The sequence below is a fragment of the Lissotriton helveticus genome, chromosome 3_1 (assembly GCF_964261635.1).
Source record: "Lissotriton helveticus chromosome 3_1, aLisHel1.1, whole genome shotgun sequence".
Classification (NCBI taxonomy): Eukaryota; Metazoa; Chordata; class Amphibia; order Caudata; family Salamandridae; genus Lissotriton; species Lissotriton helveticus.
In genome coordinates this window covers 157805991-157821488 of record NC_136061.1, presented here as the reverse complement: position 1 = coordinate 157821488, position 15498 = coordinate 157805991, and the positions used below count along the sequence as shown (strand labels likewise).

Sequence of the window (15498 nt, the reverse complement as noted above, 5' to 3'; positions counted from 1 at the left end):
AGACTGTGTAGGCGAGGCTTAAAAACTGCTCTTGTTCAGAGAACGCTGGCAAGCATGTACTGTAGACTTTAGAGGGAACTAACAAACCCCTCAATTAAACTGTCGTATCCATAAAACAGACGCATAAAACATATCCTTTGCTCCAGCTCAGACCTACTAATGGTAGTAGACAACTTCACTGAAAAAGAAATACTACATTCTTCATAGCCACAGCAGCTTCCTCAGATAAAGGCCTTCCTGGTTGAATTCGCACGTGTAGTGCGTTAAAATGGAAAATGGACCACATTGACGAAAACCCTGCTTTTACGTCTTCCTGCGTCGGCCATTTCGGAATTATATCAATGCCAAGTCACTATATCAGAAACAACATTTCATACTACTCATTCAAGACAAATGTATTAAATATTCATACTTTGTTATCATATCCACGTAGTTTTCCAGCAAGATCAATCTTAACAGTTTACATCCCAACACGTTATTACTTTGAAAACTTCACGTGAAACATTGTTACATCATTAAAAATATTAAACTGCTTGTCTAGTTTCTTGAAACAATACCACTTCAGGTACTGCAACACGTTGCTTTTCCCTGAACAGGCGCCCTTATCATATTTAATTTGGCGTCGCGCGTACGCGCGACCGAGCAGGGGCTCCATGGCGGGTTGTCATCCGTGTCCTTCTTCTGTTTCTGTGATGAGTGCTGTCTGCACGGCAGTCAGGCAGCGCGCAGGGCAGCCCCGCCTATGGTGCTATATCGAGGGTCCTTCGGTCTGGACCTGCTTGGTCTGAGAGGAGACAGCAATGGCGGATTACGATACTTACGATGACCGGGCCTACAGCAGCTTTGGAGGCGGTCGAGGGTGAGCTGGACAAGCAAGAATGACACCTGTGGTGCGGGAGGGAAAGGCAAGGCGCGGCTGGACGCGAGCAGGAAGTGGGCCGTCACTGGAAGGGCTCCAGGTTGAAATCTGGTCTCACAAGCATGGGCATGGAGCTCCGGGAATTTGGATCAGCAGATCTTTCTGACCTCGCCCCTCATGACTTATCTCGGTTCCCTATGTACTTTCAGGCAGCCGATATTACCCGCGATTAGTATAGGCTTCCCCCTGACCTCAATGACGCCGCATCTGTGGGGTCCGCCAGGGTCTATTTGGACATTAGTAGATGCAGTGCTGAGTTGCTGTCAGAACCTCGATCTTAGCGTGCCATACGAAGCAGCTAAGTGCGTGCCTCGTCTGATAGACCCCTCACATCACCTCATTCCCCCCCCCCTATCCACTTGCAGACTATAGCTCTGTTTACTCCTCCTTCCCCACAGTATGCTCCTCTGCAACCACATGGAGGTCCGTCCCTTCCCGCCCTCTCTCCGCCATTCCTGCAACCTCCCTCCCTCCTGCCCCTCCCCTCTCTATAGCGGGATTGGGTGTCCCAGTGATACTTTTAGGAGGAGGAGACACACGGATGCAGAGTTTCCAAACATTTGATAACCACAGCGCGACTTCACGTTAAGTGATTATTGTAGTGGCATTACCGCCGTTGATTGTGTCATGTTGGATTCATAGCACAGAGCTCGCTTGTGCCCACCTCTAGACGTTGTGGAAGGAACGCAGGAGATCGCACACAGTGATTCATATAATTGTTGAAGTTCCTTTTACATTATAGTTTAGCTTGCGTTGTGCCCTCTATAGAGCATAAACATGGTGATGGATTGGAGGGGTTTGGAGCTGTTGAGACACCCCGAAGTTCTTCCGGTTTGTTACCGTTGTCATTCGAAAGTACTTGTTATAGATTCGCAAAGTCAAGACGACGTTGGAGATAATTAGTGGGGTTTGATGTTGTATAGTGTTGGGAAGTGGTAATTATGTGTGCTATATTAGTTTTTTGGGGGGATGTTGAACGTTAGCTAGTGGCTATTGCTAATTATTTTTATTATGACATGTAATATTATAATATACCTACTTATCCATTGGGCGGGATGTCCCCCGAATATTCGTATAAAAAAACAAAAATCTCTTTTGCTTTTATTCAGTGAGGTGACCAATAAGGGCAGCTGTCCTATATCAGACATCTAATAGCCCTCTCTCAACGGTTATTTCAGGGCCCATATCGGGTGTAGTGTTTTTGTAAGGGTCTGATTTTTGCCACCTTAACCCCACATACACTTAAACGCAGGGCTATGAGTGGGCCGGCCGGGTCTCACTGAGTCTGAGCACCGGCAGTTTTTTAAGGGGGCCTCAAATCGGGTCTCTATTGTGCTCTGTTTTGTGCCCTGGGACTGGCGGTCCGTTTTTCTCCTGACTGCAGTGACAGCAGGCACATGGATGTGCCATGCACACACTGCTCACTTCTCACTAGTGGATAAGTAACCGCATGATGTCACCCAGGTGAGCGTTGTAGGGGAAGGGAAATCCTTCAAAGAGTCATTTTCTCTCTGTATTTCCCATCTCTTTTTGAAACTCGGGAGCACAACGTTGTCGTGATGTCACATGCAACTAACAACCACTGATGAAACCAATAGTCCTGACTTCTTGAAGGTATCATGTTACTTGCTGTATCATATATCTAGGTGCACTGACAGAAACCGCAAAATACAAGTCGGGAGGCACACTATGCTGAAATACAGATTTTTAGCTTACGTGTGTTTAAGCCACACCCTTAATTACATTGGCCACGCCCTTTTGAGACCCTTCAGTTTTTTTTTCATCCCACTTAAAGCTCTGCCTACACGTCTAGAAGTAGGCGAGTTCAAGGTTGGAATACCCGGCAAGTCTGTGCACACCCACACATGCCTCAAAATGTGCTTGCCCAGTCACAATGCAAGTCCGATTTAATCAGGGCAAGTTATTTTTTATGGCCTACTGGCTTGTGCTGGCGTGCTCATGCTGTCAAAGAACAGGTGTTTTATTCATTCAGAAAGTGAATGAGTAATGTGAAAATGCGTTTACATTTTATAAATTTGGTTACAGTTGCTGTGCACTGAGAGATAGAGATCTAATGTTAGAATAAGCAATTTGTAAGAAGGCATTTACTATCATGGAGATTGGTGTTTACTCTTCTTTCTCTAACTTCAAAGTTGGAGTTTTTTTTTTTAAGGTTGTCAGTTTTTTTTTTTTCTAACACAATTTAAATACCTTGGAAATGTACAGTATAAATATTTCCAAATATATTAGCAATTGGGAAAGTACTTTTTTTGTAATTGAGAATTTTGATGGAAACAAAGATTTTAATAGGATCAAAACTGAACACCTGGTGATATGCAAATTATACATTTTTGTAAAAACCCAACTTCCAAACATTATCAGTATAACTGCAAGTCGGTGGGAAATTTTGTGGCCATGTGAGAGGAAAATGTTCTAACAGTAAATGACAGTGCACTACCAGAAATGTGTTAAGTAATCCATCGATTACAAGTGAGTCTTTGACATAAACTGAAAAAACATTCCTGCCTCCGTCCTGATGACAATGTTCAGTTAACAAAGACAAGTTAAGGGTCATGTTTACTCTTTACATTTTTTTAAAATTCTCTTTAATAACAAATGCTCATTAAATCATAGCATGACTTGCATATCCTTAATACTGACAGAATCAATACATATTCAATTTCAATTGATGGTCATTCAATTACATGGATTGTATTGCAATCCCTGGGTCATTCTGCCCCTGCCGAATTCCCCCCCCCATTCCCCCCCCTCCCTTGCTTCCGTAGCTTAATAGTCTAGTATCGCCGGTATTTCTGCCAGGGCCCCCTTACTTTGTTCCATTTTTAGGGGCAGCCCCTGCTTAGATATATTGCCTTCTCAACATTTCCAGACCAGTCCATATCTTTTTCCCAGGCTCTCCCATCTGGTGCCTGACTTGACCCCCAAAGATGGGCGATAATCCTTTTAGCTACTACTGCTGCTATTCTAAGCCATATTGATGTATATTTTGCCCACTTGTCCTTGCCCGTCACACTTAAAAGCAACCAGCGGGGCTCCACTGAGATCTCTGAACTTGTGACTCGTGACATAATGCGCGTCACGTCCATCCAGTAGTTGTGTACCTTTCTGCATTCCCAGTTTATGTGAAGGGAGCCAACCTCCCATCACTCCGTCACACAATACCTGGATAGCCGCCTGCCCATGTTGCGCAATCTCGTTCTTGTTGCATACGATCTGTGCAGCACACGCAGCTAGATAAGCCTAAACCCGGCCCATATCGCGACGTCCCTGGGGCTCTGGACCGCCTCTTCCCAATCATCTTCTTCCATTAGTACAACGTCCATCTCCCATGCTCTCCTCACGGTATCTACCGGATTACGCAAGTTATATATAAGTTATTTTATATGTTAGAGAGGTTGCCTTTGCTCTCAAGGGGTCGATTAATAACTTCTCTAGTAATGAGTATTCCGAAGGCGTGTTCCCCTTTTTTGATATGCCGACTCAATGCAGATTTCAATTGAAGGTATTTGTACCTTTCCGACTTTGCCAGCTCATACTCAGTTTGCAGTGATTCAAATGCTATTCATTCCTGTCCTCTCCATAGGTCAGCCAGTTTCTCAATCCCCAACAGTTCCCACTTCTTAAAGTCAGGGAGTTCTCCCACCTCTCGTAGCATGTTGCTGTCCCATAGTAGTCATTCCTGTCAGTCTCCATTCCCATCCTAGATGTTTGGAGGCTTCCTTCCAGGCCTGCACCACCAACTGTGTATTTGGTAGAAGTTGTTTCTCCCGTCCTCTGCAATAGAGTGCTTCTAAGTATCCTCTCGGTCCCATTGCCCAGTGATCTCCCCTAAAAGCCGGCTCGTTATGGTCTGTGAACACCCAGTCGTTAATCACAGTCAAATCAAATCAATTAAGCTTTATTCGATTGTAGCAAACAGCCATAAAAGCACACTTGCAAATACATAAAAATAAAATTTAAAAATGTGATCTTCAGGGTAAAGTGTCGAAAGGATAACAAGTTCATTGTGGCATCATGCAATTTCGCCAATTCTCCTAATACCAGGAAAAAAGTCATAGTAATTTTTAGGGTGAGTCTCCGGAGAACAACACTTCAACACGACTGTATATAAAGTGCGTGGTGCTTATATGAGAAAGTTATGTTAGTTTTAAGATCGGTAATTAAACAGCTAAAAAACAGCAATCGTTCGCTGCAATATGTTAAATACTAATAAAATCATATCAAACTTTAACAGTAAAAACAGGTCGTGATAAAAATAAGCACCCCATGTTAATCCAAGTTTTGCCTATGCCTAACGACTAAGCTCAGGAATTTTGCTATCGATTTAGCAAAACACTCCGCGTCCAGAAATTGCAGGGCGAGAAAAGCAGGACGGCACTTTCGTAGGCCCATGGTTTTTAAAATCGGTGTGAGCCAGCGTCTCCTTGATTCGTGGTAGAATTTACAAAACAGTATTGTATGAATCGTTGATTGGGGGGAGGTATCATCGCATGGACAGGGTTGTAAGAACTTTGCCCAGTTATTAGTTGTAGGGAAAGTAACCAAATGATGAAAAATATCTAGCCTGAACCTAGTTAATAAAAATCTTTGATAACCTGAGAAGTTGAAAGTTAGGTATGGCTGGACCGTCATAGTTGTTTGAATTAGTAGCGAGTGTTGAACTGTCACTTTGGTTACCTCACTAGACAGCCTCAGGGATTCTAGACGAGCTAAACAAACTTTTTTGAACAGTTTTCTCGGCAAAATAGCAATTGAAGTGGGGGAATGATAATATTGTAGCATACCCATGTCATTGAAGAATTTCCTAATATATGCAATCCATCCAATCTTATGGGCATTGTCTAAGGAAATGCAATCCTGTATAAACCTTTGACAAAGAGTAGTTTCCCCTACTAGACCAAATGCGGTGCCATAAAAGAAGGGGTTGGATTTTGATTATATCTGTTAAATAAGACCGGCCCACTTCCAAATGGCATGCATATGTCGATGTGCCCAGTGGGACTGCGAGTAGAAATCTTAAACTGTTTTCTACACCGCTTCAACCTTCCCATATCCCCGTACGCCAGCCCCGTAAATTACAGTAGCTAAGCATTTTGCCCTATAGATCTCTATAAGCTCGGCCATAGGCCGCCTACCCAATTTATTTGCAAAATTAACCAAAGCAATTGGCGCCCTCATAAAGGACAGCTTCCTAGATTCAATAGCGTACTTCCAGGTGGATTTATGATCGAAAACAATGCCCAAGTACGGATAAGTAGTAGTGCTCTGGAGTTTTTGCTTATCAATGTAAATTGCCTTTATGTTCTTAATCTTAGAACCAGCGGACATAACAAATTTTTTTTTAATATTGATCTTCAGGTCCAGGTTGGCCATAAAGGTACAATATCTCACGAGAGCTCGCTGTAGTTCCATGGGGGTACGGGCTAGAATCATGGCGTCATCCGCATAGAATAACACCAGTATTGGGCGTTTGTTAATGGTGGGGAGGTCCTGGCACCCTGTAACCATGGCTTGTTCCAGGCCCTTAGTGTAGAGGTTGAATAAAAACGGGGCCAGGACACAGCCCTGCCTTAATCCACTCTCTACTCTGAATGACTGTTAATTCCCCTCCCACGCCATACCTGACTTTAGCTGTGGCGTCTGAGTATAACTCGCATAGGAAAATTACGAGGGACTCCTCTACTCCCATGTCCGCTAAAATGGTCCACAGCTTGGTGTGACTGACGCAGTCGAAAGCTGCCGAAAGGTCGACATACGCCATATATAGAGCCCCCCCTTTCGCATTTACGTATTTGCCTATTAGAAGAGACAAATTGAGGGCTTGCTCTGTGGTACCCAAACCCTCTCGAAACCCAAATTGCAGATCCGATAGAACTTTATCGGACGCCCACTGCTGGAGACACTCTAGGATAACACGTCCAGCCACTTTCCCGAGCGAGTCCAGCAGTGAAATAGCCCGATAACAGGAGGGTAATTGGCGGTCCCCTTTTTTAAAAATGGGGACAAGAATTGATTGGGACCAAGAGTCAACGAGCCCCATGGCACATGATGCTTGAAGAACCCTAGTTAAAATTGGGGACCATAGGTCCATTTTAAATTTAAAAAGATCAATGGGAACCCCGTCAGGGCCTGGTGCCTTTCCATTCCTGCTAGCCAACATTGCGAGCTCCACCTCCTCATGGGATATGTGTATGGCTAACGGGAAGGGATTCAGCTTTGGGCTAGAGATAGTCAAAACTGGGGTAGTTTGCGTTGCGATTAGTGGGAGGCCGAATATCCGCTCAAAATATTCAACCCACAACTGCTCGTCAATCGCAACGTCAATACTGAGATTAGCCCTTGAATCTGATAGAAATGGCGACTTATCGACCTTCCAGAAGGAGGCACTATCACTCAGGGTACATGATTTGTGCAATTGATCCCAGAGATCCTTTTTCAATTTCTCCTTCCTGCATTTTAAGGCCTGGTTATAAGTCTTCCTGAGAGTAACGATTTCCTTTGAGTCTCTATCCTTTTTGTGTAAGGCTACTTTCAGATTCTGGTAGGTATTTGTGCAACTACTATCAAACCATCCGTTAGATCTGAACTTACTAGTTTTCAGTTTAACACATAGAATTTCCTTTATTGAATTTTAATAGTGTTGCAAAATTAGACATAATGCCCTCATTGGTGGTAGCAGGATCGAGACATTTGTCGATCATTGATCTTGAGTTTCTGACCAATCTCGCAGTGACATCCAACGGGTCCACTCTTTCCCACTTGAGTGAATAACCATTTAATTTATCTAGTATCAGGTTATTTTGACCAATAATCTTAATGATATCATACCTGGGACATTTCTGTGGAATTTTTAATGTGATACTATTTGGATAATGGTCGCTAATGGTGATGTCGTGGGTCTTACAGTTCAATATTTGGGTTCCGGCTTTGGAGGACATAAAAATAAAATCAATTATACTTAACCTTCCTCTACCATTAACCCCTTCTATGCTAATGACAAGGTCAGCTCGTCATGCAGTACACTGGACGTGTGCTTATGACGAGCTGACCTTGTCATGAACAATGGGAAATATTAATCTTCAGCACAGGAGAAAAATCTCCATAGCATTAAAGGTGTTAAAGGTCGGAATAAGAGGTATGGTAGGATTTACCATATCATTAACGAGGGCAAGGTCTAAACCACAAAGTTTCGTTCAGGCAGTCCCCTACTAAAGTGTGAGGGAAATGGGTTACCGGATTTCCGTGTTCATCCACAACGCCACAGACTGTATTTACACTATGATTACATAGTATTTGATTGAAATCCCCTCCCCAGATTACCACTTCCTTAGTGGCTTTGTTTAATAGGTCATGGAGGGTGGAAAATATGTCTTTTATGGTTTTTATTAAATAGTCTGTGGGAAGATTATTGTAGAAATTCACCAATAGAAGAGCGTTAGTTTTACTCTGGTGTAGGGTGAGTATTTGGAAATTTACTTACATTTTAATGGGAATTATTTTCGTGATCTGCAAAGTATTTGACACAAAGATGGTCAGTCCACCTTTTGCTCTGCCAGAGGGTGATGGTCGGGCGGGGGGGCGGAGTACGTTTTATAACCCTCTATATGTATTTCAGATGTCGCCCATGTTTATTGCAGGCACAAGATACTGAAATTATGGGCAATATCAAGCCAGATGTCATTCACCACATTAGCACGCAAGCCAGCAACGTTCCAATATAATATTTTCAGGGAGGGTTTTTCCTGATTGATTACATTTTCAGAATCTAGGCCTATACTTCCTTCATGGTGGCAAAACTGGGTCATAGTGGGCAAAGTCTCTTCACTATCAGTAATGCCTTGGTCTGAATTGACTAGATGTTCAGTAGGGGCATAGATGTTAGGCATTGCATTAGTAATCGAGCCCTCGGACTCCAGTCAGTCCACCCTCTCCAGCTCAGAGAGCTTGTCAAAGTAGTTGAAAGTCGGGATGTTATATCTAGGTCTAGTCCCCTCCAGCAGTTCCATATTCAATACACCCCTATGACACACGGCTGTTGATGGTGGGGGGGAGAGGTGTGAGGGGGGGGTATTGGGGATAGAAAAAACTCAAATCTTTGGTGTGGATTCCACTTTCAACAAAGTGAATAGGCCAGTTACATATGTGGTGAACCACCCGTCTGTCTCTGAAATTGATGACCATGCAGTCCCCCGGGAGATCTTTTCTTCTGTGGCCCACCCAACTTAATCTCCTGGCAAATAAGATTTCCCCACAGACGTTTAACGGGAGTGGCCTGTTGTTGTTTAACCAGTAGGCAACTTTGTTTCTTAGCTCGGGGTAAGTTTCTGATTTTTCTTGGCCTAACTCCGGGACACCAGCTAACACTACAGTGTATGGTGCTGATTGTTGAGGTAGGTCAATGTGAGGGAATATCCTCTTTGCTTTAGGAGCTATGGGTAAGCCTGCGTGGATGTTTTTATTCTCCTGTCCCACATGTTCTGTGACCTTGAGCAAACCACCCTCACCTATTTGCACACCCTCACCTTCAACCTCCCTCAGAGAAATCCTACAATTTTTCTCCGTGTGATTCATTCGTTGGGCAGCTAAGGGTCTGGGGCAGTAGGTGACTGGGTTATGTTATTGGAAACACTCTTTTGGGCTCTGGGACGTGTTTGGGGTTCCATTGCCTTGTTTTGTATACCATCCGCAAGTTGCCTTAGGGTATTGGAGCTAGATATCATTTCTTGCTCTAAATTATCAATCTTTTCACAAATCCGCTTTACCCTTACAAAAAGTGGGGCCATTAGGGATTTCATGAGATGTTCAACTTTGTCCATGAGCCCCTCGTATAAGGAAAATGATAAAGGGGAAACAGATTTTTCTGCTGTTAAAACGTTAAGTGAGGGGGTACTAGTCGGTGTGTGGGTCGGGGGTAAGGGATCTTGTGGCTGTTTAACACCATTTTGGGGGTTTTATCTATTTTTGTGGTTTTTGGGCATCTTCCCTTCTGTCTGGTCCCACCCCGTTTCCTTTTGTTTACAGAGCCTTGCCCATGGGCTGTTACCACTGATTTTGCATTTGCTTTAGGTTTTGTTGGAAGAAGCATTAGTGACTCTTTGGATGTAATATCTAGGACTAATTCTAGGCTTGAGTCAGTATTGCTATTCTCCCTGATGATATTTAAGGTGGTGACACCTCGATTGAACGATCTATTCTGGTTCCCCCACTGGTCCCGGGATTGGGGGTTTGACTCCCATGTAACCTTTGGCCCAATTAATTTGTATTCCAGAAATTCCTCCAAATTTAATAAGTTCCCGCAGGACGGGGTTCAGGTTCTCTCGGGGTTTATGCACATAGAGCATCATGTCGTCTGCTTATAGAGAAATTAACAGTTGCCTGGTTGGGTAGACCAATGCCCTATGATTGTGATGCTGTCTAAGTTTAGAGGTTCAATGGCAATGGCGAATAAGATTGGGGCAGCCCTGCCTTGTGCCTCTGAAAATATGAAAGGGGGAGGACCTGGTTTCATTCAGCAGCACAGTCGCCGTCGGCTGACCATAGTGCAGCCGTATCTAGTGTAGGAACGAAAAGGGCGTGCCCAGCAAGTAGTCCCACGCCTTGGTGGCGTCTAGGAACACTGCCACTGCTTCACAGGTAGGATCAATATCTTGCAGTAATAGTGTTCGGAGGTTGTGCGATGTGGAGCAGTTGGGTATGAAACCCGCCTGGTCGGGTAACACGCGACGCTCCATCAATAGGTCTAGGCGGGTCGCTAGGACCTTTGCTAGTATTTTGGTGTCGCAGTTTAATAGGGACAGGGGCCGATAGAAGTCGCACAACATTGGCAGTTCTTCTTCGTAGGTAATTAGTCTATCCCTGCAATAGGCCCTCTCTGTCAGCCATTGCTTAGGAGTCGGTGCGATTTTGCCCCCCCAACATTTAGATACCTGGCGATTAAGAGGGCAACTGCACAAAATTTACGCTTCCCAGCCTTGACATTCGATAATATACCCAACAGGCACACCTTCATAGAGCAATCCATGCCCACACCCACCATAGCACTCCGTGTATCCTTTACTTTCCCCCAATAGTCTTGAATTTTGACGCAGTGCCATGCTAAATGGGCAAAATCAGCCTCCTGGGCTCTGCACCTCAATCAATCAATCAATCAGGAGTTTGTTAAAGCGCAACTACTCACCCGTTAGGGTCTCAAGGCTCTTTGGGTGGGGGGGAGGGGGGGGTGCAGGTTCCATTCCATCAAGGAGGGGGTCTGTCGAAGAGCCAGGTTTTGAGGTTTCTTGCGAAGATGGAGAGCAATGTTGTCTGTCTGAGGTGGAACGGAAGGGCGTTCCATGCTTTGGCCGCGAGGAAGGAGAAGGAGCGGCCTCCTGATCTGGTCTTTCTGGTGCGGGGGATCACGGCATAGGAGAGCTGGGCTGATCGTAGGGTCCTCTGGGGTGCGTGGAATTTTAGCCGGCTGTTCAGGTATGCTGGTCCGGTGCCGTGGAGGGCCTTGTGTGCGTGGGTGAGCATCTTAAAGGTGATTCTCGCCTCGACGGGGAGCCAGTGAAGTGTGCGCAGGTGCTGGGAGATGTGGCCGTGTTTTGGCAGGTTGAGGACCAGTCTTGCGGCGGCGTTCTGGATGTTCTGTAGCTTGCGGATGAGGTTTTTGTTTATTCTGGCGTAGAGTGCGTTGCCGTAGTCAAGTCTGCTGGTGACCAGGGCGTGAGTGACTGTCTTTCGGTGTTCGAGGGGGATCCATTTGAAGGTCTTAAAAAAGGAGGCGGAGGGTGTGGAAGCAGGAAGATGAGACAGAGTTGATCTGGCGGTCCGTTTTGAGCTCGGAGTCCAGGATGATTCCCAGGTTGCGTGCGTGGTCTGTGGGGGTTGGCGGGTTTCCGAGGGCGGTGGGCCACCAGGTGTCGCTCCAGGCGTCGGGGTATGGGCCCATGATGAGTACTTCTGTTTTGTTGGTGTTTAGTTGTAGGCAACTGTTTTTCATCCATTTGGCGACGGCTTCCATGCCTTCTCTAAAGTTGCGTCTGGCGGTGTTGGGCTCATTGGATAGGGAGAGGATGAGCTGGGTGTCGTCTGCGTATGACACGATGTTGAGTCCGTAGGTTCTGACGATGGGGGCAAGTGGAGCCATGTAGACGTTGAAGAGCGTCGGGCTGAGGGAGGAGCCCTGGGGGACTCCGCAGGTGCTAGGTGTGGGATCTGTGAGGAAAGGGGGGAGTCTGACCTGTTGCGTCCTGCCGGAGAGGAAGGAGTAGATCCAGTCGAGGGCCTTGTCCTGGATTCCTGCGTCATAGAGTCTGCGTATTAGGGTGCGGTGGGAGACTGTGTCGAACGCCGCTGATAGGTCTAGGAGGATGAGGGCTACTGTTTCTCCTTTGTCCAGTCGGGTGCGGATGTCGTCTGTTGCGGTGAGGAGGGCGGTTTCTGTACTGTGGTTTTTTCTGAAGCCGGATTGGGAGGAGTTGAGGATGTTGTGTTCTTCAATGAATGTGGCGAGTTGGCTGTTGATGGCTTTCTCGATGACTTTCGCTGGGAAAGGGAGCAGGGAGATGGGTTTGTAGTTTTTGAGGTCGGTGGGGTCCGCTGAGGGTTTCTTTAGGAGGGGGTTGACCTCGGCGTGTTTCCAGTCGTCTGGGAATGAGGCGGTCGCCAGGGAGCGGTTGATGGTGTGGCGGAGCACGGGTGCGATGGTGTCGGCGGCTCTGAAGATGTGGTGGGGGCAGGGGTCCGTGGGGGCCCCTGAGTGGATTGACTTCATTGTCTTCGGTGGTGAGGGCTGTCCAGTCATCAATCGCTGGTTTCCGGTTGTCGGGGGTGGTTGGTGAGGGTTCAGTGTGTTGGTTGTCTTCGTCGAAGTTGTTGTAGATGCTCTTGATTTTGTGGTGGAAAAAGGTGCTGAGTTTGTCGCAGAGGTCTTGTGAGGGAGGAATGTCGGTAGACTCGCTGGTGGGTTGGGCGAACTCCTTGATGATGCTGAAGAGTTCCTTGCTGTTGTGTGCGTGGGTGGAGATTCTGTCTTCAATCGCTTTTTTCCTCGTTTCTCTGATGAGTTGATGGTGGGCGTTGGTGGCGGCTCTGAAGTTGTTGTGGGCTTCTGTGGATTTGGTGTTTCTCCAGGCCTTTTCGAGGTGGCGGCATGTGCGCCCGGACTCTCGAAGTTCGGTGGTAAACCATCTGGCTTTCTTGGCACGGGTATCGTTGTTTTTCTTGAGGGGGGCTATGGTGTTGGTGCTGTCCGAGATCCATCTATGCCGGGTTCGGGCTGCGGTGTTGGGGTCGTCGTTTTCCGCGATGGTTGGGGTGGAGTTGTTGAGTGAGGAGGTGAGCTGGTCGTCGGTGATTTTGGTCTTACAGTTGGCGTCCTCCCACAGCCCATATTTATGTAGTTTCGATGGAGTATGGTACGTTTGGTGCAAATATTTTAAATGCGCGATGCGTAAGTTGCCATTAGGTGTTAGTAGTTTGGTCTGCAGCATGCACACTATTCAATCTACCTCCGATAGCACCTCCGGTAGAATCACATTCCAACGCTGCATTGCTTTAAGTGAGGTATATGGGATTTCACTCTGGGCTGCTGTGTACAGTCGTGATACTAGGTGTTAAGTGTTGGACGATGTCAGAATTAGTTGCAGTGTGTGTAAGCTGGGCGGTTCTGCTGGGTAGTCTGGGTACAAATCCTGGATCGCCCTCTGCAACCTATAAGTGAAACAAAACAGCAGTGTGGGGTTGCTGATGTAGGATAATTCATCCAGTTGACGAAATGTCCCGTCATTATATAGATCTCCGAACTTGTCCACCCGACACGTCTCAGAAGATCCATACCGACCTTTTCAGTGGTCACTGAAATCTCCGGGTGATGTTGAAGTGGGAGTGCAGGTGCATACAGTGGCAACTTGTGTGCCAGTCGTCCCAATGTACGCCATGCATGCGTGGTGGTGTCTATAGTGTTGATATCCGCTGAGTGCAATGGGGGTCGCTTGTGTGTGATAATTGCAGTTAATGGTATCGGAAAAGCATCTCCCTTCTCGACCGCTGTATGTGTGAGATAGGGGGTGGGATGGTACCAGTGTGCCGCATATTGTGCTTGTGCGCACATATAGTAGAGGAAGAAGTCTGGGACACAAAATCCTCCCTTTTCGTAGGATAACATCAGTGTGCGTAGTTCTATGCGTGCTTGTTTGCCTGCCCATATTAATTTCAATACCAAGGAGGTTATGTGTTTGAATACTGCCTTCGGCAGAGGTATCGGTATGTTATTAAATAAATACAGGAATTTAGGGAGGACATTTATCTTCACTATTGCGATACGGTCCGCTAACGATAATGGGAGTTGGATCCATCGACTGACCTTCTCCTCTAGCTCAGAAAGTACCCTGCCATAGTTAGTACGTATAACTTCCTCCGGGTCACGGCTGTACCAGATCCCCAGATACCTAGTGGGTTCTGTCTGCCAGCTGAGTGGAAAGTCCGGGACATGGGGCGTCGTGGTATCAGTAAGGGGAATAATTAAAGATTTGTCCTAATTAATTTGTAGCCCAGAATGTTGACCAAATTTGACATACTCTCTCAGCAGTGGACTTAGGGTTTGGTCAGGATCGCGGACGTATAAAAGCATATCGTCTGCATATAGTGATATATGCAATGGTCGCCCAGGGAAGTGGAGTTCTGAGTGATTGTGGGTCTGTCGAATGATGCAGGCCAGAGGTTCAAGGGCGAGGGCAAATAGCAACGGGGACAGCGGGCAGCCTTGCCTCGTGCTATGTGAAAGGGTTCTGATATGTAGCCATTCACCCGAACCCTCGCCACCGGATTTGTGTATAATAATGTTACCCAAGTTATGAACCGTATAGGAAATCCCATGCGGTGCAGTATCGTTTGCAGATACGACCACTCAATGGAATCGAAGGCTTTGGCTGCATCCAACATCACCGCCGCTGCCTTGGTGTAGGGATCCAGATAGTGAGCAAGCGCAAAAAGGGTTCTCATGTTATGTGGCTCTCGTTGGTATGAACCCAGCCTGGTCGGGTAGAATTAAATTTGTCATCAATGGTTGCAATCGCATCGCTAGGAGTTTGGCCAGTATTTTTGAGTCTACGTTAAGTAAAGATAAAGGCCGGTATGACTCGCATAATTCCGGATCTTTACCAGGTTTCAGGAGAGTGATCAGTACGGCCTCACGCAGTGAAGGGGGTAGTGTTGCCTGATCGAATGCATCACCGTACATGGCTACGAGATGAGGGGCTAGGAGGTCTGCATATGTTTTGTAGAACTCGCAAGTGTACCCATCAGGCCCAGGTGCTTTTCCATTAGGAAGGGAGTGGATGATTTCAGTCACTTCCTCTACCGTTATGGGTTGTGCTAAGTATTCCCTTTGGCGATCGGATAACCACGCGATGGCGATGTCATGTAGATAGCGAAAAGTGTCTTGTGGGGGCGCTGTCTGTTGGGATTTATATAGGGTCTCATAGTTATGTACAAAACTGCGCAGTATTCCCTCAGGTTGAGTGTGTAGTGTACCTGTCTCATCACGCACTTGCATTATGGTTTGAGGGCCTTTTCCT

The 15498-nt window shown here is 46.3% G+C and overlaps 1 protein-coding gene across 5 annotated transcripts in view; it reads left to right on the top strand.

The window, feature by feature from the left end:
• Positions 1–678: 678 nt before the first annotated feature.
• EIF4H (eukaryotic translation initiation factor 4H) overlaps positions 679–15498 on the top strand; it is a 178306-nt gene continuing 163486 nt past the window's right edge. For 2 of the 5 annotated variants that reach the window (XM_078679445.1, XM_078679443.1), the window contains exon 1: positions 706–859. In XM_078679445.1, coding sequence (XP_078535571.1) covers positions 801–859 — 59 coding nt within the window. In that variant the 5' untranslated portion in view covers positions 706–800. Of the gene's footprint in view, positions 860–15498 lie in introns of all 5 variants that reach the window. The other 3 variants (XM_078679442.1, XM_078679441.1, XM_078679444.1) reach the window with 3 other exon arrangements.